We start from the raw sequence: 24,731 nt of genomic DNA on the forward strand, positions 1-24,731 counted from the left end.
GTTATTTTCGTGTGGACCTTTTTCTTGTAAATATCTTGTTTTAGAGACCTATTGAAATTTCTGAATTCATTTGACTTAACATGACATGGAATTATAAACTGACATGGGAATGACATAATTCGTGTCTGTGCTATCCTTTCACGCGTAAAGTGTCGTGTGGCAACTGGCATTACTGCCATAGTAAGATCAGATTCAGTTTATTTGTAGATGAAAATAACAATTAAAGCAAATTGTTCTAATACAAGTCGTGATGTCAGAACACGTATTACCGGCCGAAGAGCCGATACGTTTTGTTGCACCCGTAATTCAAGATAACCCTACAGGATGGGGCCCTTGCGAGATGCCGGAGCAATTCCGAGACATGCCCTATCAGCCGTTTAGTAAAGGCGATAGATTGGGCAAAATCAGTGACTGGACTGTTGTCCAGGACAAAAAGTACCAGAGTGAGTAAAGAATATTATTACAAAAGGCGTTTGTTTTAAACAGCTGATTCAAAACATCCGCATTTATAGGTTATACTATATGTACGTAACGTTCCTTGATTGAACAAGTGAAAGATTTTTCATATGCATCGTTTCAGATAAATATGCGTCTCAGTTCGGCGCTGGTTCGTCTTACGCGTACTTCCACGATGAAGATGAGAGTACATTCCACCTGGTTGATACTACGCGAGTGCAGAAACCACCGTATCAGCGTGGACGTGCCAGGGGACAAAGGGGACGCGGTGCAAGAGGCGCGCGTACTCCTGGTGGCATGACCACTTTAAGCAAAGTAAGGATTTACCCCAATAATCTTCATCATTTATATTCCATGCTAAAAAAAAGCACTAAAATATTTTTTATTTACAAACATAGAACTAGATATAAACCTAGAAATAGATATAAAGATGCATAATGTATAATGTGCAGTAAATACTGAGATTCAATTGCCACATTTACATACATTTAGATTATGCAATATTAATCACATTACAGTATATTTAACATATAATTACAACTAGTAAAAAATACAACCTAAGGGCAAAATTATAAAACTTTATGTATGTACTTAGATATAGCGAAAACAAGATAACAAAACTAGTAAAAAAATAGGGTTTGTTTGTGCTCTTAATTTACTTTTATTTTTTATTTTCCTATGTGTCTGACACAAAGCACTATACCTTTTTAGCAACAAAGAGATCGCAAGCTAGGCAAGAGATGGGGCCAACGAGGTGCTCCTATGAAAATCCGAGATGCTTCAGTCACTGTACGACCCACATGGGTGACTATTGAAGACATGGACTTCCCTCGTCTTGCTAAATTGTCTTTGCCGGGAATTAAAGAAGGTAAATTTCTTTTGAATGTCATTTTCACATAGAATTTATCAGGCAACACTGAATAAAAAATCATATCACATTAATTTGGAAAACATTAGGCAATAAGCTTGTTAGAGACTATCAAATGTGAATATTTTATTTCAATTAATCCTATTGTCTGTAGGTGAAGATATTGCCTGCTGTGGTACTTTAGAGTACTATGACAAGGCATATGATCGTGTTAATGTGAAACACGAAAAGCCACTACAGCGTATTGACAGGATTTTCCATACTGTAAGTTACACATTAATCATCAATTACATTTAATACACATTAATACATTTAGTAGAATTATTTTAAGCACTTTTTCAACACTTTGCCTGCATTTTTGCTTTTTTTTAATCTATTATATTGTTTACTCCGTTTTGTTGAAATAAAAGCATCTTTACAATTAGAAAAAGTAAGAATTAAAGATTGCTAAGATGAATACAATAAAAATTAAATAAAACTTTCAGGTCACAACCACTGACGACCCAGTAATCCGTCGTCTCAGCAAGACAGTAGGCACGGTGTACGCCACTGACACCATTCTGGCAACCATCATGTGCTGCACCCGCTCCAACTACTCTTGGGATATTGTTATGGAGAAGATAGGTTTGTAGTATATATTGAATTTGAAAATTGAATATTTTGATTTCATTCAATTTTTTATAAAATAATTGATACTCTAAGCATAACAAATCCTTTTTCGTTTGCCAGATTAACATAATAACAGTTAAAACTTTTGATAGTGAAAACCTGATATAATATGCTATGAACATTTTGTAAAAAAAAATGTTATCATGAAAATTTTCTTAAGTCTTACATTCTTAGTATGTTACCTCATTGCAGTTTATACTAATCTACAAATAGTATAGTTACAATGACAAAACATATTAAACTAACCCCACAGGTGACAAGTTGTTCTTGGACAAACGTGACAACACTGAGTTTGACCTGCTGACGGTCAACGAGACGTCAGTGGAGCCTCCCGCCGATGATGGCAACTCCATCAACTCACCCAGGAACTTGGCGCTTGAGGCCACATTCATCAACCATAACTTTAGTCAACAGGTATGTTGTGTGGGACTTAGGCTACTCAGGGTAGTCTCAGGCTATGTCAAGTTACAGACTTTGACAGCTACCTCAATAGTTCAAAATTTAAAAGAAGGGAAAACTGATCATGAAATAGGATTCAAATATAGGTCCTTGATAAGGAGTAGTACCATGGCAATTCTTTGTAAAACTTAAATCCTACTTCCTACTAAACTTACTCATACAAATACTACAAATTTCATTACAATCAGTTCAGTACTTTTTTCGTGAAAGAGCAACAAGCACACACACATCCTTACAAACTTTCACATTTATAATATTAGTAGGATTAATAACCTTTAATATCATTTACCTGTTAGTTGCCTAGAAAAAATGGCTTATAGCCATAAGGCCGCTAATTATGTAAAAAAATATTCCTACTTTTCATATTATGTCACTTAACTTTGTATAGAATGAGAAACATAAATAAATAAACATCTTTTTTTTTTTCAATTTACTTTCTAGCAAATTAATTTAATTAGTATGTAACCATTGTTACAAAATTTTTCTGACATATCTTGAATAAACATTGCATGATGTAGATCTTTAAATCTATACAACTCTTTAGCTTTATAGTATCAATGTAGATGATTTTCATTCTTCTTCATATAAGATACATAATACTAATTAATAGCATTACCATTACACTTCGCATCACTACTTAACAACACTACCGCGAGGTCAAGGCGGGTCGGAAGTACATACTATATCTTGGTTATTTCACAGGTGTTGAAGTCTGGACCCACCGAGCCTAAATTCAAATTCTCGGAACCAAACCCGTTTGTGTCTGAGGAAGAAGAGGGTGAAGTGGCCTCCGTCGGCTACCGCTACCGCAAGTGGAACCTGAACAATGGTGTGGTGAGTACAAAACTATAGTGTGATAAATTAGTGTTAAATACATATAATAGACCATATACCACCAAGGCTCAACACAAGTAAAAATATCATTTATCATACCTGGATGCAGGGCGATCGCGTACTATGCGTTTCTTCTTGCTCCAAACTACACTCTTATGGAACACCCTTCTTTGTCTGAGCCATTATAATTTAGGAACTTAAGCGAAAAGCTTAAAAGCCTAACGGTTCTTAAATATGTTTGAAGTACTCTTAATGCTGAGTTATGTTATAGAAATATATTTACACTAATATTATTAAGAGCAAACGTGTTACGTTTGTAACGTTTTCACCCAAAAACCACTAGACTGATTTCAAGAATTATTTCATTGTTAGAAAGCTGCAACTTTACTGGATGACATAGGCTATATATGTACCTCGGGCATAGTCGAGGCGAATAGATAGTATATAATAAAATGCTTACCATAAAAATATATTGAAAAATATGCATCAAACATCACTACATAGTATAAAACAAAGTTTTTCGTCTGTATCTATGTCTCTATATATTATGCTTAAATCGTTTAAATTACGCAACGGATTTTATGGGTTTTTTTTTAATAAAGTGATTCAAGAAAAAGGTTTATATGTATAATAGATGTTGTTAACAACTCATTAACAACTTAATGCGTGTGAATCCACGGGCAAAAGCTAGTGTTCCATAATATTTTTATCTCATTAAGAATCTCACCCATTGTTAACCGATTTATTAAAATAAAGTTTTAACGCTTTTTAAAATTTTTAACGTATTTAATTTTAATTAATTTATTAATTTAAATTAATTTATTCCACATTTTCAATACTTTAATGCTTTATTTGTATTGAATTGACACTAACACTTATCCAGCTGAATAAGTTTCACTTACATTAAATTTGCAAGAAATTACCTCAATTTGCAATTGCAATAAGGGAAATGAAACTAAAAAATGTTGCAGGTGCTGGTGGCTCGGTGCGAGCACGACGCCGTGCTGCAAGGGCCGCAGAACGAGACCCAGTTCCTGACCATCAAGGCGCTGAACGAGTGGGACTCGAAGCTCGCGAACGGCGTCGAGTGGCGCCAGAAGCTGGACACCCAGCGCGGCGCCGTGCTCGCTAACGAGCTGAGGAACAACTCGTGCAAGCTCGCCAAGTGGACCGTTCAGGTATGACGGAATACAACATAATTGGTAATATCTCAATTGTTTTTCTTTTTTTTAATCTTCTTATTGTTAAATTTCGGCAGCCCCAAATGATGTCATATAAATATTTTCTTCACCTATTCCGTTGCTTTGTGGTTGTATGATAGAAATCGCTCAATAGCGATAAGACCGCCTTCTGTACCTCAACCTCTTGTGCTGTATTCCATGCTCTATTATCAATTAATTTGTGTACAATAAATAATTATTATCATTAATTAACCGATAGAAAAATTTAATATTTTCTATGGTCACTGAAGCAAACGGTTCTATTATCTCGTCATCAATTGCAGGCGCTGCTCGCCGGCTCGGACCAGATCAAGTTCGGCTACGTGTCCCGCATCCAGGTGCGCGACAACTCGCGGCACGTGATCCTCGGCACGCAGCAGTTCAAGCCGCACGAGTTCGCGGCGCAGATCAACCTGTCCATGGACAACGCGTGGGGCATCCTGCGCTGCATCATCGATATATGCATGAAGCAGAAGGACGGTGAGTCATGGGAGTGTCTGGAATGTTCTATAATGTTCCATTATGAATGTTGAGGGTGATTTCATGATAACTGTATAATGGCAGATCCTCTCCATGGATAACGCGTGGGGCATGCTGCGTTGTATCACCGATATATGCTTACGTCGTTTGTCCCTTTATATTATTACTATCTTACTAATAATGCGAAAAAGTGTTCATTTGTTTCTTTCACATCGCATAAAAGCGGTTTTGTGTCCGTATATACTTGAGTGTAGACAGCGATATAGGATACTTTTGCAGCTGTTTCCTTGACCATGCGAGTGTTGCCGCAAGTATCTCTCTCGTCGTCTCCAACACAATGTTAACGATATAAACGATATTAGCGCATACGTGAAGTGTCTGCTGATTTATTTTTGGAGCACACTCAATTAAATAATGAAAATTACTTGCCAAAATTAGTAAGAACTCATTTTATGTATAACGAATGTCATTTTCCAGGCAAATATCTGATAATGAAGGACCCGAACAAGCCATTGATCCGCCTGTACGATATACCGGACAATACTTTCGAGTCCGACGCGTCCGAAGAGAGCGGGGACGAGCCCGCCGACACACCCTTCGCTCCTCTGTACTCTTATGGGAACTCCAAGAGAATTTAACTTTTCACTTCAGCACTGTAGTCGTCAATAAATACGCTGTATTATGTATTACATATTTTTATTCTGGATAATAAATCGTTTTGGTCACATTGGTGTTGGTTTTCTATTTTGTTCTTTGGCTCGGATTGTTTAATTTCTGACATTCTTAAAAAGTTTTAATAACTTACGTTTATTATGTTTTAAGCAGTGATTACAGCTTTATGCCATGAACACATTGCGCGAGAAATGTAATGATGCTAATGTACAATGTTATGTTATCATAACATACTTTGGTATTTTCTTCTATTATAAAATATATTTACATAGTTCTTAGATAACGATAAGCTTATTTAAAAAATTATGTTTCTCGTAAAACAATGTGGGAGATTACTTCCAAAATCGGAATAAATCTTACAAAATTGAAACATCGAAACATATCTGAATTTCAATAACATTACAAATATAAAACTTAAATAATAGTATTTTTTCAATTATTTTTTGGCTTTATCATTATCGTCTTTGTTCAATTGTTCTAATTCAACAGCCTCCATTTTCATATTGTCTTGAACTTCTTCTAAAGTTATACCTTTCGTCTCTGGCACAAAAAAGTATATGAAAAATATACCAAAATACGCAATACTAGCGAATGACCAAAAAACCGAGTAATGTCCAAACGCATCTTTGATACCTTGATACGATTTCGTGACAAGGAAGTTCAAAATACATGCTATCATTGTGGCTAAGCTCGATGCTACTGTTTTGACGTTAATAGGAAATAGTTCTGCTTGTAAAATATAGGGTAAGTTGCCCAAACCAATACTATATAATATATTGAAACCCATAACACCAACTAGAGGTAAAGCAGATATCGATGCCAATTTCTCTGGAGAAATGCGATAAACGTCTTGTAAAAAGAAATATATTCCAACAGCGGTCATGGAGAGGGCAACACCGGTACTGGATATTAACATTAAAATTCTGCGACCGTAGTATCCAGTAAGAAATGTTGCGCCAATACCTGGAGACAATATAATATTATATTCATAATGTATTCTGATCTATGACTCTCATTCCATTAATTTATATAAATTTAATTTATTGAGGCATAATTATTTTATTATTAACAAGGATAACTTTTTTATTTACACCTTACTAGTTAGATGTATCGTAAGTGTGAGTGTGATCTAATATTATATCATCTACGGTGTGACCCTCGAGAGTAAAATAGTAAAAAGTAGGTAGGTACTGTTAATAACCAAACGAAGTTTTATTTCCTTTTTTTTAATAATTATTTATTTAACATTTAAATTACAGCTAATGGCATCAATACCATTTTGTGAAAAGCGTTAAATAAAATACTATTACTCATTGATAACTCAAGACTGTACTAGACAGAAATAATACAACAAACAATTACAAATGAGATAAGACAGGCATCAAGTTCACTACACTATCAAACTACTTAAATGTAATGTCGAATCGTAGAAGTTGGTTGGGGCTTTTTATTAATAACGCAAGGTGTGTTTTATACGAGAGTGATTAAAAGTTTCACAAAATATCACGTAGTTATAAAAAAATATACACTGCATTTTTTTAATTAAACATATTATTGTTACTACTTGTATAGCTGCTAACTAAATGTTTGTTTCATACAATATTATAATTAATAATTTTATCTCTAACCTTGGTCTCTAATTTATAAATGAATACCACCTGCGCCATATATGTGATATTTGATAATAATCATAAATAAGGCAGCATTTACGTACAAAACAAGGATAAGTATTTACCACTTTTCGTTTTGTATAAGGATAATATAGTTAACTACGTAACTAATAATAGTAAAATGAATCAGTTTATTGCAAATATTAATATAATTTGATGATGACTTTATTATTAAGGTAGATACGTTTGTCGATATTAATTGACTTTGTATCTTTTCTGCTTTTACTGCTTCTTGTTTATGGTTAGGTCGAACGAACGGAGAAAAAGCAAGATAAAAGTGAACAGTGAAATAGTTTTCCTATTCCAATCAGTAACAAATCTTCTATACGTATAAAATATAGCGAGTGTGTTTGTTGGCTTGCCCTTCTTTCACGTCGCAACGGTTTTAAATATTATTCTTGTGCCTAGAGACTCAAGAGTGGCATAGCCAACTTTTTATCCAGGGGAAACATCTCGTTCCGAAAGTTAGTTAAATAATGTGTTAAGTATGTGATACATTCCGATGGACGGCGCTATTGCTTATTTTTTTTTTCCCTTATTGCCATAGCAAGCGAAGCCTTAGGCAAGTTTTTTTTTTATTGAGGGAGTCGAGCATGAACCACACCCCCATAGAAAACCGGCGTGAAATAATAGCATGCTATTGTGTTTCGTGCGGTGAATGGAGGAGCCGGAGGATCGTTTCTTTTTCCTCACTCTTCCTAGTTCATTCCTTCTTTCCAGTCATCAATCCTCTCCTTATCCCTCCCCTTAAAAGCGAGTAGCGCTATCGCAGAGGTACTGCAAATGTTCATGGGTGGTGGTGATTGCTTACCATCATGTGAACAACCAGCTCATTTTCCCGCCGATGACAAAAAAAGTACTCGACAACTTCTTACCCGCTCCAAACTGTACTAAGCCATACACGATGCTCACGTACGGTCCAGACACAGAACTGCTCTGACGGAATATTGGCTCTAAATAAGCCTGAATCGCGCATTGGCCCGTCATGTACTGTAGAACCTTTAGACCTATTAGAAGAGGACGTTGGAAACATTAATATAAGACCAATATTTAGTAACCAAAATATATCTTGTCAAAACGCAAGCGTTTAAAATTAACACATGCTTAAATCTATCATATAAGAATGAGAACTTAAAAAAAAAGATTTTTTTATTATGTATTAGTAGTTCTTCTATTATGTATCAATGAGATACATAATTGTTAGTAGAACTTTATTACTTAAATTACTTATTATTATTATTAGAACTTTATACTATAATTACTTTTAAATATCTACTCAATCGTGAAAAACTTATCTAAAATCACTAGTGAATGTGTGATTGCTGAAAATCGAGCTAATTATGTTTTAAATAAAGAATAGCTCCTTTTTTCAAGATATATAGTTTTTAAAAATTCTATATTGTTATGAAAATTGTAAAGACACCATATCTAGAATAAGATTAGAAAGCTAGTTACGATAAAAAGCAGTAAATTGAAGATTCTACATAAAAAGAAACCACTACATAACTAAATATTGATGAAGGTTAGCAAATATAGATAGCAATATATTATATGATATTTATCTACAATACAAAGTATCAATATAATATGGATATGTAACTAAATCTCTTGATAAACACTTGGTACCTACATTTTTCTATCGTTGTACGTTTAAGACTAAAGGTCATAGTTTTATTATTCAAAATTATACGTACAATTATAGTCCCTTTTAGAACTCTTCCATTTTTACCTATAATATTTAAAAGAATATTACGATGATTATAAATTTCAGGGCCAATTTAAATTTTGAATATTTTACCTGCAACGATATACAATGCTTTTCGGTATCGTAAATTAGTCAAAAGCTCTTTTGCAGTCGTTTTATTTTCCATACTCTCTTGCACGTGCTGCCTCATTATAGCCAATTGTTCATTTGCCCACTAGAAATTATAAATTATTATTCAATAATTTGTACTCGTATCGTCAGAAAAAGTTTAAAGTAACAGTAGGCAATACATAAAATATAGGTATGTATTAAAAATCCATCAATTGTTATTGTTATTGTAAATTGACATACTAAATGTTGATACAGTGTACGAGAAGACTTAGCATAGCATAGCAACACATGCAAAGATAAAGCAGAAGTAATACATAACTACATATTATTTAACTATTTTTTTTTCTTCATCAATAAATGTCGCAACATTTAAGAGCATACATACCGCCTCATCCTTAGTGCCTTTGATGATCATAAATACTTTCTTCGCAGCATCTATTCTGCCGTCTTTCAAATGGTAGTACGGCGACTCCGGTATCCACAGACACAGCAATGCATATATAACCGATAAGGAGAGAAGTATGGAGTTGAGTGCTGTATATGACACGAATGGCCCCACCCCGTACATAACCAGACTTCCCCCATTAATCATCACTTGAGTCAGCATACCCAATGCGCCCCTGATCTCTTTATCAGCTATCTCAGTTAAATATACCATTGTCACCTGTAATATTTTTTTTTATCTGTGGCTTAATCAAACGATGGAAATGATATGAGGATTACTAAAAACAAACTTCCTTATTTTACTTTATCTGCTAGTACTAACTAACCAGGATCTAACGCTCAGATGGCAGCTTCGCTATCAACCGGATGATAATAAGAAACCTATATAATATATCTCTTTTCCCAATTTAATACAAAACAATATATAATACAAACATAGCAAATAGATCTATCCATGAGGATGGCTTCACATACTTTTAATAGTGCAATAGTAAAACAAATTCGGTCTCCATTAATTAATGACGATGAAAAAACTTTGTGCTTTAAATATTTCAGGTTTAAACAACGTACATATTTTGAGATGTTTCTTACCACGGCTGTGATTCCATTTGCAATTCCCATAGTTATTCTGGCTACGCACATGATCCAGGGCGTCTTAGTAAATAGCAATAGGAGCTGTAAATGTAAAATCAATTCAATCTTTTCATCAGAATTCCTAGAACGCCAATACACATATTCCTTCAAATTTTCACTGCAATTAGTTGCTAAATTTGTTTATGCTGTATTATCAATAGCAATAGGTAGATAACTATTTTGAGTTACAATGACAAGATAGATGAATGAATGATAGATACAATACAGACGTTACTCATTTTCTACGTTATAGTTATAATTACAAGAATATAAAAATGAATCAACGTACTGCACCTAAAAATCCGGGTAACAACGCCGCAAGCGCAGTCCGTCGTCGCCCAATTCTTTCACATAAAATCTGTCCAAAATAGCAACCAGGTAGGGCTCCGAGAGGGCACAGAGCGACCACCCATGAACTTTGCTCCTAAAATAAGTAATCATTTAGTATGTATTTATACAGTATTTAATTCAGAAAGATGTAAGAGTTCTAACTCCTTACTCATAAATTTATTTCATAAATAAAATGTTAGAAAACACGCAAGAATATATTGGAAATAGAGAAATGAAAACAAAAACATTTATAATTGTACATTTTCCACATCGCGTAACTTACGTCAGTAATTTGAATATTTGCTTCTCCATTTTTGAACTTTGGAATTGCTGGCGATGGCCAAGACAATGCTGCTCCGGTGAACGTAAACGCGAAGGATACTGAGAACAAAATATTATGGGACTCACTTCAGTTCTTGGGATAACATATTTTGTATTTGCCGCCATTCGCCAAGCCGCAACTTACCACTTATGCCCGCTAAATATTGCACTTTCCTACTTATTGATACTGCAGTAGAGCCCATTTTTCAAAACTAAAAATGAGTGATAATTAATTTTTCATGTTTATAATCAATGTACTACAGTAAAATCCGTAGAAGGTAATATTTTAATTATCTGTAAATAATAATACTAAGAACATTAAAAAGGTGATACACGTCTATCGATAACCGCCTTTCATAGTACGAATGTCACTAAATTATAATGTAAGAGTTTATTTGCTGCAAGCACATAATGTTAATTTACAATCATACGAGTTACGACGTCATTCGTATTATCTTTTCCGAAGAAGGTATAGTCTATGTTCCGATATACACTGCAATTACTATTCAGTACAACGTTAATTTACTGTGTGTTCCTTTAAAATCTGTTATGCTGGTTTTACCACGCTATACAGTATATTATCAGCCCTAATTTTTGATGCAGTTTGCAAATGAATTTATTAAAGCTTTATAATATATTATGGTTGGAGTAGTCTCATTAAAAAATGATAATAATGTTAAATGTAAATTGAATTTTTACAACGATCCCACGATCGACTGCTGCGTCTTGCAAGTACTTTATGGAAATTTGTACCTCGGAAACGCAAGTAGCAATATGGCAATTTTTAGGTTACGCCATAAAACCACCCTTATGCTGGCAGTCCATAAACGGAACGAATTTTTAACAGTGTATATCGGAACACACCTTATATAATATTTATGCGGCAAAGATGATGATAGTACTTCTTGTAGGTTAGCAATCTTAAATGAAGTGAAAGAAAGCAGTTAAACTTATAAATTAATAATGAAAACAATATAGGATATCAATAAAAATAAGGATTTTTTTTATTTATAAACCAATGATACTCTTAATTTACCACACTATTATTATTGCATGAACTCAAAAGTGAAACCTATATGTTTAGGCATAAATCACTGTAAATGGTAAAATGTCATATGATTATATCAGATTTAATATTCTGTATTGTTAGTTAGTGTTTCTCATAGACGCTAAACATTTTTTATAGTATTATGTTATCTCTATCTCTGATACTATACTAAGCGAGACAACGCACAAACGCATATTTCTCTCTTTTTCACTCACGATAATTTATTGGCATTATTCAAATATGGTTTTGTCCTGCTTTGATTTCTAAACGTAATGTAGATTGTAGTGTATATACTACCTCGATAGAACTAATAGATAGTGTAGTAACTAGTATACCAAATATTATCAAAATCCATTCAGTAGTTTCAGCCTAATTAATGGACAAACATCCAAACAAACAAAATTTCACATTTATAATATTAGTGTGATTATCTCAACTGTTATTTTTTATTGTATAAAATTTCGGTTTGTTCAATTACAAAATACACATTAGTACATTACAAAATAACTATATCACAATACTTTTTGATATCTTAAATAATTAGATAAAATATTTGATAATTTTTTGGTGTAATGATGTAGCTTCCAGATGTCAAGCTAAAGTAGGGATGCAATAGTTTCTTTGCTTAAATCATTTTATTTGTTTTACAAAATTGAGTAACTGTTATTCCCAATATTTTCATGAATATTACGCTGCAACCCTACCCATTTAAATTTATTTATTAGTTTACTAGGATTATGAAAAAAATTATATCATATAAAACAAATTTATTCAAATCAACACAAACAACTTCATACGACTAGACTAAAAATTTCATACAATTCATAAAGGTCCATAATCATCGGGCATTTTCATAATAATATCTCGTATTTGATTAGCTACCATTAGATTATCAGTGCAAATATCCATTGGCCCATAGGGGGGCAAAATAATAGCGTTCCCAAGGATAATATTATCACTAGACTCACTCACTGGTAATAAGTTCTTTCTAAACCAAGATATTATCATTAGTTTTCTTCTTGATACATCTTCAGTATTTATATGGGATGTGTTAAGCCAAGGCTTGATGTCTGATGATGGTGTACTTTCTGTGACATTTGAAATAGCATGTCCTGGTATAAGCACTCTGCTGTATGAATCTCCATGCAATACCATTAAAACAATACTGAAAATAAATACTTTTTAGCAAGGGCACAGCAAGGTGGTGGTTTTGGGACCAACCATCATATTAAAAATAAATGTTCATTACTTTCCACACACCTACGTACATACAACCCAGAAAATGTTAAAATATTGCAATTTAATATGTATGGCTTTTGTCCTTAACTTAATTGTTGTTATTAAGGCTAAAATACTGATCCTCTCCTTATGGATCTCTCTGATAAAAGATAAAATTCCATGTGGGTGCTTTTTCTGAGTAATAAGGATTATTTTATGCCCAGCATATTGCTATACTTCATTGGACTTGACTTAAGTCTGACTACACCTAGTGATATGACAGTCATATCAATTCAAATGATCATTTTGTAAAATTTGAAACATTTTTCATGCAAGAGATAAATTATGAACTTCTAGTAAACAATTTAGCTTTCCAAACTTATCCAAACAGTGACTGTCTAGATACTACATAGAACTATCTCGTTAGAATTGTAGCCATAATTTATTTTTTACTTAACAATGAGATTATAAGACTAAAAAATTTATTTGTACTTCTACTAATTCTATAATAATAACATTAGGTGGTTTAAATTTGTTTGTAAATGAAACGTGAAATGCATCAACTCGATATGGTAGGTATATCATAATAAAAATAATGGATTTTATACCTATACTGCTCTGGGTCAATTGCTAACACATATCCTGCGTATATTACATTTTTAAGCACATCCACTTTGACATATTTATTAATTAAGGAAAGTAAAAATTCTGGATCGCCTTTAAATGTACTGTAGTCACCAACAACGTTGTTTATATTTATATCCATTTCTCATTAATTGTAATTAGATGTTTTATTTTTATTTCTTAATAAGTTTAATTAGCAGTAGATAAATAGTACGAAATTATATAACAAATACATCGATCAAGCTCTGATATGTTGCACCTGGATCATATAGAAATTCTAAATTCGGAATAGTAATTGTAATGACAGATCAAGAACTAGTTACTCCGTAAATTCGTACGGTCTAATTGTATTTATACGACTGTCATCGGAAATACCGAATAACCACAGATTAAGAACTAGTTAGTAATTACTACGTAAATACAAACGGAATATGCATGTATTTTTTTATTTTTTTAACTGAGAGTTTACAACGTTTTATGCTAGGAAAAAAATTATGGGTGCCGAAATCTTTCTTATTAGTAATACTTAAACAAAATTCGTGAATTTTATGCTGTAAGGAAAGAGGTACCGACTTTGAGAAAGCTACATCGTGTATTAAAGGAAGACATAAACATTTGTGGTGAAATAAGGGAAAAAAAAGGTGAAACCGGGTTATAAATAAAAAATGTAAGTTTATACGAAAAAGTTTTGGTAAAAGATATATTATAGTTCATGCAGGCAGCAGGGAAGGATTTGTTGAAAATTGTTTACTTGCATATAAAACTAAAATCATTTCAGCTGATTACCATAATAACTTGAATCGTGAGAATTTTACCAAGTGGTTATAAGAAAAAATATTGCCAGATCTGTTTCAATCATCTACAATTGTTCTAGAAAATGCATCTTATTAATGCCTCTGTCGCGCGCTTTAAATGTATCCTCAGTGTGCGTACTCACGTAAAAATATGTGGGGACTCTAAATGTGTCGCGTTTAGAACTTTGCGCCACAGTTATCGAGATATAAGTGTGTGGTGTGCGGCCTGACTCACTGACAGAAAAAGCATCCATAATTTTTTTTCGATTCACAGGTTTAAAAAAACGCCGCTAGGGGAAAGTTCCTCTAATTCTCGTTTTTACCTTTTTACTACCTGTATGTACCTATATTAGATACTTTAAACCGATAGCATGAAAGGAAGCCACGTAAATTTAAATCAAAATACCTTTTTTTATTTTATTGATTATAGCTTTTTTATATATATTTATATATTATATATTATAGCTTTTTACGATAACGATTACTTATGTGTTAAATTATACAACTCAAAAGAATAACATGTTTTTCATATATTTTTTTAATGGCCTCTATTTAAAAAATATAATAATACAATTTTTCTTAATTTCTAATTTCAATAATTAATTGCTAAGCTAAAAGGTTACAATACTTTTATTCTAGTTTACTTTGTCTTAATTGAATGAAAAAAACCAAATTGCTCGTGAGCAATATAGGGAGGACCACGGAATATAAAACAAAACTTGTGGTTTATATTCCATGGAAAGGACATATTTTTTAAATCTACTGCCCTTGTGGTATAAAAGGCTTAAAATTATTTTGTTTTGGTTGATCGTGTGGAGGCTTATGTCTTGTATAACTCTTTGATCTACCTTTCATAGGATTGGGTGTATAACTAACTGAAGGTTTTGGCTCACTTCCTGTACGTTTAAGCAAACACTGGAATACCAATTTGGAATTTTCAATAAATTGATTTAACATAATTAGGGGCATTACGGCACATTTAGCCTGGCGAAAAACATCATCGACATCCATGGAATCACTGAAGCAGTGGTCAGCAAACACCACCTTTCGGTTTTTGTTTTGCAAACTTGTAATATGTATCTCGTAAATATTTTGCCGAGACGCACAATTAGATCCCAAATATTGCACCAACCAATATGCATGTTTTTGAACAGTGTCGATTTTGAATGATAAAATAAATCCTTTTTTGTTCTGTTCAAATAAATATAGAAGTCGATGATCAGAGGTAGTAGAAATGTTTTGAATTCTAATATCTGAACCCGGCTTAATATCACAGTTTTGAGGATGACACACCTTGAAATGATTCATTAAGTCCTTGTGTTTCCCTAAAACAGAAAAGTTTGAAATATTATAATATTAATTAACAAGTAAGTCCGCATCACAGAAATTCAGAATACGATATATAACAACAGTACTAGTAATACTATAAACTTATAACGGCGCATTTACACATTCATGTTTGGCATTTGTATTCGTCTTGTAACTCGACGAAACATTCGTATATGTGTGTCGACGTGAACCACTCTTCACACACTCCATTTCACTTGATCACCTCTGAAAAACCCGCCTCAACAGAAATATACGAATCTCACGGCAAAATATTGAGTGGACACACTGCATGTGTGTGTGCACTCACTTTTTGCTCGTTTGTCTGTATTCGCCTCACTATTCGTGAGATTTTACATGCACCCTTACAACTGAAGTAAAAAAATCAAAGAAGAATACAATTGAATATTGGCCCAGCCACTTACCAGACCAAGAACAGGTGCCAAATGTTTTGCCAACAGGACAGTCAAGCGTCCTGAAAATACACTCCTTAAGATGTTCCTCCATTTCTTTCTTCTTTAATTTTATGACGCAACCGATAGTCTTATTTGGACATGTTGTAATGGACTGAAAATATTAATAACATTATTTATATCCTTTTAAAGTTAAAACTATATTAATACATTTACATTGCAATTATAATACAACAAATACTGAAAACGTCTACACTACACTCCTTCCTGTTACATTTTGAGTGAGGAAATCGCTTACTGTCAGACGACCACCAGTTGCCCACCGCTGCATATAAAGAATTAAATAATTATGTACAATATGTATGTATCTTTTGTCTATCTGTCTTTATTTGGTGATTTTAAATCATCCAAACATTTAAAAAGGTCTTGGTATGCCTACTTTTTTTCTGTTTTCTGTTCAACAAAAGACATACATAAAAACTAATTACCCAAACAAAAAATATAGTCATAATAAACATAATTAAATACCTTACCTGTGCCACCAATTCTTCTAATTGCCAGTTCCTCATTTGAGTCATTATTTGTCTACATAAGGGACATATTGGTACAGTTAACTTTTTCTTGCAGGTAAAACACAAGCTGTGACCAGATTGGCACTGGAATATTGGCACAGTCATAGCATTGTTACAGACTGGACACTCTGGAGCCTCCATTATTTTCTTCAAATAAAAAATTAAATATAAAATATTATATATCTATCACTTTCAAGGCTAGTTTTTATCTAGCAACTCAATTAAAAGATAATTTTAACTTCTAACACACGAATGCAGTTAAATGGACAATGATAATGATAACGTAAATTTCAGCTCTTTTATATATTTTTATAGGGCATTAGCAAATGAGAACACATTATACTTATTTATTACTTGTTTTGATAAATTGAGTGGTAAATATTGATTTAATTATGATAACTAATAGTTTGTTTGGATTTACAAAAAAGCCTATTTATCCATAAGTTCGAGAAAAAATTAAAAAGTACTACCCACAAAGGAATTTATACACTAACTGATAGGCACATGAATACACTTATCTACCAGTACATAAGTGATCTATGATGTCATACCTGGTCAATGGTGATTGGAGACATTCCGTAACGGCTATAACATAATTATTTAAAAAAAAACTCTTTTGTTATGGAGGTAAGGTTCATGTTACCTAATGTTTTAGAAGTGGATAATGTATACAAAGGTTTTCCCCTCAAATAGTCTAAAAATGTTGCTAGTATTAAAATTATTTTTCTATGCTGTAAATGTTATAAAATGTTGTAAATTGCCTTTGCAATATTAAATTATTATATATTAATTAGTTTAATTTTTCTCTAATTGTCTATATGTGTAATCTGTATTGACTTAGGGGTATACCCTTATTAACGTTCATTTCTTTTTAACAAATTTGAACCCTGGTTTCTTGCACCGTTACATAACACAACACGTTAAAACGGTATATATAACGCTGGACGTTCATGGAAATCCGAGTTATTAAACATCATCTATTGCAACCTGAGCTGATTTTTGACACGTTTGGGCTAAGTTAATCCTCGGCATAATGGAATTTTTTTTATTTACTATTGTCACAATTGTCAGTAAATTGAACTTGGATTGCGGTCGTGCTCGCAGCTCGCATTACGTACTTCCACTTCTTAAATATTTATCACCAGAAGAAGCTGTGCGTCGAGGAAAAAGCGCGGGAAACTTTGAACGAGGCGGGAGCGTGCTTTAAAATTTAATTGTTTCTTTAAAGTTATTTAATGATCAGAGAAGTATTTTATTGTAAATATATTAGCATATAGTAATAGTTTTATATTATATTGGTAAGTTGTTTATTCATTGTTAATATTAGTATGTAAATTGTTGGAAATTACAAATCCATGAAGGATCCTCCGGATCCTTTGAATTAGGGATCAGGTCCTGGGCCTGGTCCCTCTGTTGCGAGTTATGTAACCCTCTATTCCAATGTTGATAATTTTGATGTAGATCTTGAGTGGGAACAGGAGGGTAATAGGAAAAGGAAGCGGGGTATAAATGTAAAAAATTCAGAGTGGTCGTGAAACTGTTGCTTCCAATACCAACTCAATAAAAATCAAAGAAAATTTAGTGGACTTACCATCTAATTCTTTGATTAGGAATTTGTACACTGATCATGACTCTTTTCCTTATATAGTACATGTGCAACGAGTTGAATCATCCCCTGGTCTAAATTACATCCTATTACATTTGGAAATTTTATTAAAAAGAACTTTTTTAAGAAAATTGTAGCGGCTAGTGTGAAAAGAATAGGAAGGAATAGGTGTGTTATAGCATTTTCAACAGCACAACATGCAAACTTGTTTATAAATAATAAAGCCTTAGAGACATTTAACTTAAAAGCAAAAATCCCATCCTTCCATGTTTCTAGGATAGGTTTAGTGCTCTCACTAATGCGTTCCATCACAATGGTCTCCTGAAGAGATTAAAGAAAATATTATTGTTCCTCATGGATGTGGCTCTATAATTAAAAATAAAGTGCGTAGAATAAATTATAAAGTAATAATCGATGGTACAGTTACATGGAAGCCTTCACAATCTGTCATTTTAACTTTTGATGGGCAAACACTGCCATCAAGAATATTCATTTGTTGTAATTCTTTACCAGTAGAACTGTATATATTTCCAACTAATCAATGTTACAGTTGCTGTAGGTATGGTCATACAAAATCAATTTGTAGGTCTAAGCCCCGTTGCTACAAATGCGGACAAGATCACAACGGCGATACTTGCACTGTTGAAGAGGATGATGCATCTTGTATAATGTGCTCTGGATATCACTTTGCAAACAATAAAATATGTCCTGAATATAATCGTCAAAAACAAATTAAAGTTACTATGGCTCAAAAGAACTTGTCATATGGTGAAGCATTCAAAGTACATCCACAAGTGATCAAACCTTATGCTGCAGTTCTCAACACTTCATCATTGCAAGTTCACCTAAACAATCTGTACAAAATGCAAACTTTAATGCATCTCGTAAAAAGACTGTATTAAAAAGGCCACCAATCGATACCAAAGTTCTAAGTCCTACCATACCCATTTTATGGTATACAAAATCGTGACAGATAGTATACTATATAGTATATTATAATAAAACAAATATATACAACATTATAAAATAATCTGTTTGAAAGCAGTACAATATTCTTCAACTATTAACTGTAAACCACATGGTACCCAGGTAAAAAGGATCCCTATGAGTTTCAGACTATAATTTATCTCTGTACCAAATTTCATAGAGATAGAATAAGCTGTTTTCGCATGAAAGAGTATCAAATATAGTTAACATAATGGGATAGCGACTCATCTAACACTTATCGAAGATGTAAATAAAAGTGTAATTCATTTTTTACAATTTTATTTTCTTACATACTAAATTCATTTCTGGGCTTTAGCTTCTCTGGCAGCTTTGCGTTCAGCTGCGCGTGCCATTTGCTTTGCTGGTTTAAGGTTACCCTTTTTGCAAAACCTCTGATTTCTCAAAAACTTGGGGTCCATCTGTAAAACATAAAAAATTATTATGTGTTGTGTTTTAGTTATTATATGGAATATATACTATAGTACATTTATTTTTTACAAACATGTTTTGTTAATCCTCATACTCATGAATTTAAATACAAGATAGAAGATCATGAATAGAAATATATATAGTAGTATTAATAGGGCCAGGTGTCTAAAGTTAAATAAATTATATAGTAGATTTTGCCTAAATTAAAATAATAAAAACTATCGTATCTTTAAAGTTGGATCAAACAGTACATGGTGTATTATATTTAAATCGATTGAGTAGGTTAGGAGTCCAATGTCCATCGAACAATGTTTTGTTAAACAATGTGACATGTAATTTATATGAATTAAGATGAAGATATGAAATAATGATGAAAAATACTGATGAATTTCTTCCACTTATTGATTTTGAACTCTCATCTCAAATTATAACACATTATAGACCAAACTTGAAAATATAATAAACATAAGTATGCCAGATGGAATGTTTACGATTTACATAAATGCTAATTTATCAACTAAAAAAAATCGCAGTTAATAGATAATAAAAGGGTATAAGTATAAATTCTCATTAAGTAAATGGCAATTAGTAAGATAACGTAGGTATTAACTTACACCAAGGGTAGATTCATGTCTGAACTTAGTAGGCTTCTTGATACCATTACGATGAGCTTTGCGGTCTAAAAGAAAATTTTGTGTGAATTATTATACGCAAATATCAATCTTTCATAAAAAAAAACATTGTTGTTTACTCACTTTGGTTATGATTTGTGTGGTTCTTTGACTTTGCCATATTTTGTGATAGGATTAAAAGTCCTGAAACCGAAATATAAACAAAAATTTATAAACAAGCACTGTGTATATAGTTTTCAATTAATTTCTACGTCAATTAATAATAGATTTTATTGATATATTACAATTATTTAATGCAGTAACAGTAACACCAACCTACAGCACAAATCAACTTTGAAAAAGGGGTGTCATTGTCAAAATTTGAATGGTATTGATGTCATGACAAAAAGTAATAATATTATACTAATCTATGGTCATTTTACAAATAAATTTATTTAAAAAATTATAACCTAAACAAAAAATTTACAGTTGCATATATATGTTATCATATCGAAAGTATTGCAAAAATATGTATACAATGATAGGGAGATACTTGTTATTTATATCTATACTAATATAATAAAGACCAAATTTTTTTTTGTTTTAATATACCCTAAAGGCTCCGAAATTGCTGGTCCGCTTTTGAAATTTCTTTCACCAAAAGAAAGCTACATCATTCCCGAGTGCTATAGGATACTTTTTACCCCGGAAATGTACCTCGCGCGAAGCCGGGGCGAACAGCTAGTTTTAAAATATTTTTATGTTATTTAATGGTCAACAGAGAACTTAATCATGCGATGGTTTCTTAAAAAACATGAATAATTTTAAATTTAAATAGAAAATAATAAATATTGAATTATAATCATTTTCTTTCGCTTGGCACTGGCAAGTGGCAACTAGTAAGAAACGTCAAATCCAATATTTTGAGTGAAGGCTGCTGGCTGTAAGTGACGTGTTGATTTTTGAAACTGTCTGCATAATTGTAGAGCTATTCTATGGGTATTTTACAGTTTTAAGATTCATTGGAACATAAAAGTAATTACATTTATCGAACAAGATGGTAGTTTTGGAAGAAGAAATTGGGGATGGACAATCAATTACAGCAGAAGAAGGAGAAAAAATTGAGTGCAAGATAACTAGCTCGTTATCTTTAGAAAGTATCCTTTAAATGAAATAGATCGCAATTTTTAATGAGTTATTATAATATATTTATCAACTATAACCTTCAAATGTATTTGTCTGGCTTATGTATATATCGCTCTTCATTTTAAAGTGATGTAACAATACTCAAGATTCATCAAGAAGCCAACACACAACTTTTAAAGTAGATTCAAAAATGTAGGAGGTTCTCAACGCGACTGATATTGTTTTTATTTCTTACCTCATATCTATCAATGGGATGTACAGAACTTTATTTATTTGAGAGCTTGCGCTTCCTGGTGAACCAATTACACTGTATAAGTCCTTAATATGTTTGTAACGTCATTAATTTCTTTAGAAGATCATAATGATGATGATAATCGTAAGATTGTTTGAGGTTGATAAAATATTGGTTATGAACATTTTTTTGTACAAAATCCTTAAATAAATCCAGTATTTCGCATTATCAAAGATGCACAGCAGCAGCATGGACTCCGTCATGGAGATTATCAGAGATATAGAGGATATTGTTCTCGACGTATCAGGCGTTTACGGAAAGTGCTCAAAATTCCACAGGTATTTTTTTTCTCATTCCTCTAGTTCAAAAATAATTAAGCATAGATGTGGAATAAAAAAGTTTCAAACGGCGACATCGCCACTTTCACCTAACAAATTATGGCCCTATAAATATAAATTATATATGTTTGGAAATATATTTGTCATCTAACCAGACACAAAAGGGTACAACATTTTTAGAATTTGTGTAACCAAACAGAAATCAAATTGTAGAATAAACATTTAACCGAATTGCTTGAAAGTATATATGTTTATGTATATTAACATATATATGTATATTAGAGATGCCACGAATAGTTGATTGGCCGAATACCGAATATTCGGCAATGCTGTCGGCCAAAGCGCCACATAGCGCCGAATATTCGGCCACCGAATATTCGGCGCGAAATACATGCTTGTCGGGGGCGCGTTCGCTGGAATAAGACAAGTTAAAACCTGTTTTCCTCGTTGCGTTGGCGCGGCAGGAGATCGATGGCTATTTGTTTCAATTCAATTGCGAGTAAATCACGTCAAGGATAGTCGTCTAGATAGGAAGGCCGATCCTTACAAGTGGTGGTTAGCAAACGAAAAAGGATACCCAAACCTTTCGAAATTTGCTAAAGTGTATCTTTCTGTGTATAGTGAGACATTATTTTCTGAGGCTGGTATCATTTATGATGAAAAGCGTAGTCGTTTGCTACCAATAAATACTGAAAAGCTTGTTTTTATCCATCACAACTTACCACTGATCAATTTTAATTTCTAAAGAGTTGTAATTTGGAAATAAATAGATAATTTTGAGTAATATGATGTTTTTTTTCATTGATGCTGCCGAATATTCGTGGCATCTCTAATGTATTTTTAATTCTACATAAAACTCCTGGCACATTTAACATTCATTGGAATGAGCCAGGATTAAAATTTAGTTGTCAATATATATGTACAAACAATTACATATAAAGTTTTAAACTTACAGGGTGATCGAAGACATTATCGCAGGAAAGATGTCACTACAACTCATTTAACAACATCAACATCTGAAAATCGTTTGTTGTGTGTACCATTACTTCAAGCGGAACGTGCTTGGGCTCATGCGATGCAATTGCGCCAAGAAGCTAATACAGAGCCAAGAAAGAAGTTTCACCTTGTCTCTAGACTAAAGAAAGCATGCTCCCATGCACATTTACTATTACAGTTATGTGAGGTATTGTGGAACATTAAACAAAAGAACTAAATAAGTCTTAAATTTGTGTGATACATATATTTGGATGTTATCACTAAACATTTAAATTCAATGAAAGTTGTTTTGAACTAAAATTCTCATTTATTTATATATATATGTCACCATACATTTTTATATTATTTTAAACAAATTAAAATTTGTCTGTAGACTTGGAATTTGTGTGAAATTTAAGGAGTAGGTTGCACAGCATATAATTTTTATTGTTATGTATGCAAGTTATTTGAGTGTGGAACTTAGCATACTTCACCACAAATTGCACTAGCTTGCACCAAGGGAGGTACCCCCATAGAATATTTATGTGAATTAGGAGAATACTATTTTGTTTTGTTTGGTAGTTGGGGAGCCTTTATCTTTTTCCTCACCCTTCCCAGTCCATTCCTTTATTCTCGCCATCAATCCTATCCTTCTGCCCTACCAATTCATTTCCAAACACACCACCTTTGCAATTGTTCATGGGTTGTAGTTAATTACCATCTGGCGAACCACTGGCTCAGTTGCCCTCAGTTATTGTATAAAAAAAATGTTAAATTTATTCACCAATTTCCTTGTTGCAATTCATATGAATGTTTCATGGTGATTTCTTATAACTGAAATTGTTGCATTATTTCAATAAAACGATATTGCTTAGACAAATAATGAGTTATTGATTAGCAAAGCGGCGTGTGCGACGCGCGCACGCAGCTGGAGGCGGGCGCGTACGCGGCGTGGCTGAGCGGCGCGCTGCTGGTCGAGCTGCAGCAGTGGCGCCCCGCCGCGGAGAGCCTCAAGCGCGCCCAGATCGTGCTCGAGAAGCTGTGCGCGGCGCTGCCCGAGGACGAGAGGACTGTGTACAAGCAGAAGGTCAGTTCCATGTGGATTTAATTAACAAATTTGATTTAATTTGATTTGCCCGTTTAACAGGTGATGGCGAAGTATGTCGAATTGTTCCACATAACGTCTGTGTTCTTTTTTAAAATTATCACCTGAAGTATAAATTTATAAAAATGTTACAAAACCGCACTTAATACGAGTCAGCACGACGTTAGCAATTTTTATCTCCTATCATTTAGTAAATTAGCATTTGGCTGTCATTATCCCGAGTCAAATAATCACATTTTATAAACCAACAAGAACAAACCTACCAATCGACAGTACAAACGAGTATTACTTCACTTTATACTGAACATCTAAATTCAATGTAAACAATTCCAGGGGCATCAAAACTTAGTTACAGATATTTAAATATACCTAGTCTTGCCATAAATATTGTAATAAAGAAAAAAGAAAATTGTTAACTGCAAATAACATTTATTA

At 32.9% G+C, this 24,731-nt stretch overlaps 6 protein-coding genes across 10 annotated transcripts in view; 2 read left to right on the forward strand and 4 right to left on the reverse strand.

The window, feature by feature from the left end:
- The first annotated feature begins 115 nt into the window (after positions 1 to 115).
- Positions 116 to 5,715, forward strand: LOC119832221 (eukaryotic translation initiation factor 3 subunit D). Its single transcript, XM_038355862.1, has 10 exons — positions 116 to 443; positions 581 to 771; positions 1,168 to 1,324; positions 1,479 to 1,588; positions 1,810 to 1,948; positions 2,247 to 2,407; positions 3,155 to 3,286; positions 4,258 to 4,464; positions 4,791 to 4,986; positions 5,464 to 5,715. Exons 1-10 carry the CDS (start codon positions 251 to 253, stop codon positions 5,622 to 5,624), a joined length of 1,647 nt encoding a protein of 548 aa, XP_038211790.1. The 5' UTR covers positions 116 to 250; the 3' UTR covers positions 5,625 to 5,715.
- Positions 5,716 to 5,730: 15 nt separating this feature from the next.
- LOC119832223 (facilitated trehalose transporter Tret1-like) lies at positions 5,731 to 11,874 on the reverse strand. The gene is made up of 8 exons (XM_038355863.1): positions 11,018 to 11,874; positions 10,835 to 10,932; positions 10,511 to 10,645; positions 10,180 to 10,263; positions 9,530 to 9,808; positions 9,127 to 9,247; positions 8,204 to 8,335; positions 5,731 to 6,621 (listed from the first exon to the last, which is right to left on the reverse strand). The coding sequence occupies exons 1-8, from the start codon at positions 11,073 to 11,075 to the stop codon at positions 6,095 to 6,097; spliced, it is 1,434 nt and encodes a 477-aa protein (XP_038211791.1). The 5' UTR covers positions 11,076 to 11,874; the 3' UTR covers positions 5,731 to 6,094.
- A 798-nt stretch (positions 11,875 to 12,672) lies between these two features.
- On the reverse strand, positions 12,673 to 14,134 carry LOC119832661. The gene is made up of 2 exons (XM_038356364.1): positions 13,747 to 14,134; positions 12,673 to 13,085 (listed from the first exon to the last, which is right to left on the reverse strand). Exons 1-2 carry the CDS (start codon positions 13,902 to 13,904, stop codon positions 12,743 to 12,745), a joined length of 501 nt encoding a protein of 166 aa, XP_038212292.1. The 5' UTR covers positions 13,905 to 14,134; the 3' UTR covers positions 12,673 to 12,742.
- An 886-nt stretch (positions 14,135 to 15,020) lies between these two features.
- Positions 15,021 to 17,404, reverse strand: LOC119832622 (E3 ubiquitin-protein ligase SIAH1A-like). Of its 4 annotated transcripts, none has more exons than XM_038356308.1 (4): positions 17,342 to 17,404; positions 16,829 to 17,014; positions 16,308 to 16,449; positions 15,021 to 15,881 (listed from the first exon to the last, which is right to left on the reverse strand). In XM_038356308.1, the coding sequence occupies exons 2-4, from the start codon at positions 17,006 to 17,008 to the stop codon at positions 15,316 to 15,318; spliced, it is 888 nt and encodes a 295-aa protein (XP_038212236.1). In that variant the 5' UTR covers positions 17,009 to 17,014; positions 17,342 to 17,404; the 3' UTR covers positions 15,021 to 15,315. The 4 variants fall into 4 exon arrangements, with proteins under 4 accessions (XP_038212236.1, XP_038212237.1, XP_038212234.1 ...); XM_038356309.1 differs by having other exon boundaries at positions 17,338 to 17,394; XM_038356306.1 differs by having other exon boundaries at positions 17,222 to 17,379.
- Positions 17,405 to 19,722: 2,318 nt separating this feature from the next.
- LOC119832397 (60S ribosomal protein L29-like) lies at positions 19,723 to 20,930 on the reverse strand. Of its 2 annotated transcripts, none has more exons than XM_038356071.1 (4): positions 20,837 to 20,930; positions 20,645 to 20,704; positions 20,504 to 20,568; positions 19,723 to 19,879 (listed from the first exon to the last, which is right to left on the reverse strand). In XM_038356071.1, the coding sequence occupies exons 2-4, from the start codon at positions 20,679 to 20,681 to the stop codon at positions 19,760 to 19,762; spliced, it is 222 nt and encodes a 73-aa protein (XP_038211999.1). In that variant the 5' UTR covers positions 20,682 to 20,704; positions 20,837 to 20,930; the 3' UTR covers positions 19,723 to 19,759. The 2 variants fall into 2 exon arrangements, with proteins under 2 accessions (XP_038211999.1, XP_038211998.1); XM_038356070.1 differs by having other exon boundaries at positions 20,806 to 20,891.
- Positions 20,931 to 21,415: 485 nt separating this feature from the next.
- The window catches only part of LOC119832711 (signal recognition particle subunit SRP68-like), a 6,400-nt gene continuing 3,084 nt past the window's right edge, over positions 21,416 to 24,731 (forward strand). The window contains exons 1-4 of the mRNA XM_038356436.1: positions 21,416 to 21,657; positions 22,095 to 22,216; positions 23,172 to 23,399; positions 24,090 to 24,278. Of these exons, the coding sequence (XP_038212364.1) occupies positions 21,558 to 21,657; positions 22,095 to 22,216; positions 23,172 to 23,399; positions 24,090 to 24,278 (639 nt within the window). The 5' untranslated portion in view covers positions 21,416 to 21,557. The remainder of the gene's footprint in view (positions 21,658 to 22,094; positions 22,217 to 23,171; positions 23,400 to 24,089; positions 24,279 to 24,731) is intronic.

Source organism: Zerene cesonia, chromosome 15, assembly GCF_012273895.1.
Source record: "Zerene cesonia ecotype Mississippi chromosome 15, Zerene_cesonia_1.1, whole genome shotgun sequence".
Classification (NCBI taxonomy): Eukaryota; Metazoa; Arthropoda; class Insecta; order Lepidoptera; family Pieridae; genus Zerene; species Zerene cesonia.

Coding starts and splice junctions, on each gene's coding strand:
- LOC119832397 (XM_038356071.1), bottom strand. CDS start 20,681: ATGGCAAAGTCAAAGAACCACACAAATCATAACCAAA. Junction 20,569..20,644: donor CCACACAAATCATAACCAAA/GTGAGTAAACAA, acceptor ATTTTCTTTTAG/ACCGCAAAGCTCATCGTAAT. Junction 19,880..20,503: donor GACATGAATCTACCCTTGGT/GTAAGTTAATAC, acceptor TATGTTTTACAG/ATGGACCCCAAGTTTTTGAG.
- LOC119832661 (XM_038356364.1), bottom strand. CDS start 13,904: ATGGATATAAATATAAACAACGTTGTTGGTGACTACAGTACATTTAAA. Junction 13,086..13,746: donor ATTGACCCAGAGCAGTATAG/GTATAAAATCCA, acceptor ATTTATTTTCAG/TATTGTTTTAATGGTATTGC.
- LOC119832622 (XM_038356308.1), bottom strand. CDS start 17,008: ATGGAGGCTCCAGAGTGTCCAGTCTGTAACAATGCTATGACTGTGCCA. Junction 16,450..16,828: donor TAGAAGAATTGGTGGCACAG/GTAAGGTATTTA, acceptor TAATATTTTCAG/TCCATTACAACATGTCCAAA. Junction 15,882..16,307: donor TGGCACCTGTTCTTGGTCTG/GTAAGTGGCTGG, acceptor TTTCTGTTTTAG/GGAAACACAAGGACTTAATG.
- LOC119832223 (XM_038355863.1), bottom strand. CDS start 11,075: ATGGGCTCTACTGCAGTATCAATAAGTAGGAAAGTGCAATATTTAGCG. Junction 10,646..10,834: donor CAAATATTCAAATTACTGAC/GTAAGTTACGCG, acceptor TACTTATTTTAG/GAGCAAAGTTCATGGGTGGT. Junction 10,264..10,510: donor TACCCGGATTTTTAGGTGCA/GTACGTTGATTC, acceptor TTACATTTACAG/CTCCTATTGCTATTTACTAA.
- LOC119832221 (XM_038355862.1), top strand. CDS start 251: ATGTCAGAACACGTATTACCGGCCGAAGAGCCGATACGTTTTGTTGCA. Junction 4,465..4,790: donor TCGCCAAGTGGACCGTTCAG/GTATGACGGAAT, acceptor CATCAATTGCAG/GCGCTGCTCGCCGGCTCGGA. Junction 4,987..5,463: donor ATGCATGAAGCAGAAGGACG/GTGAGTCATGGG, acceptor GTCATTTTCCAG/GCAAATATCTGATAATGAAG.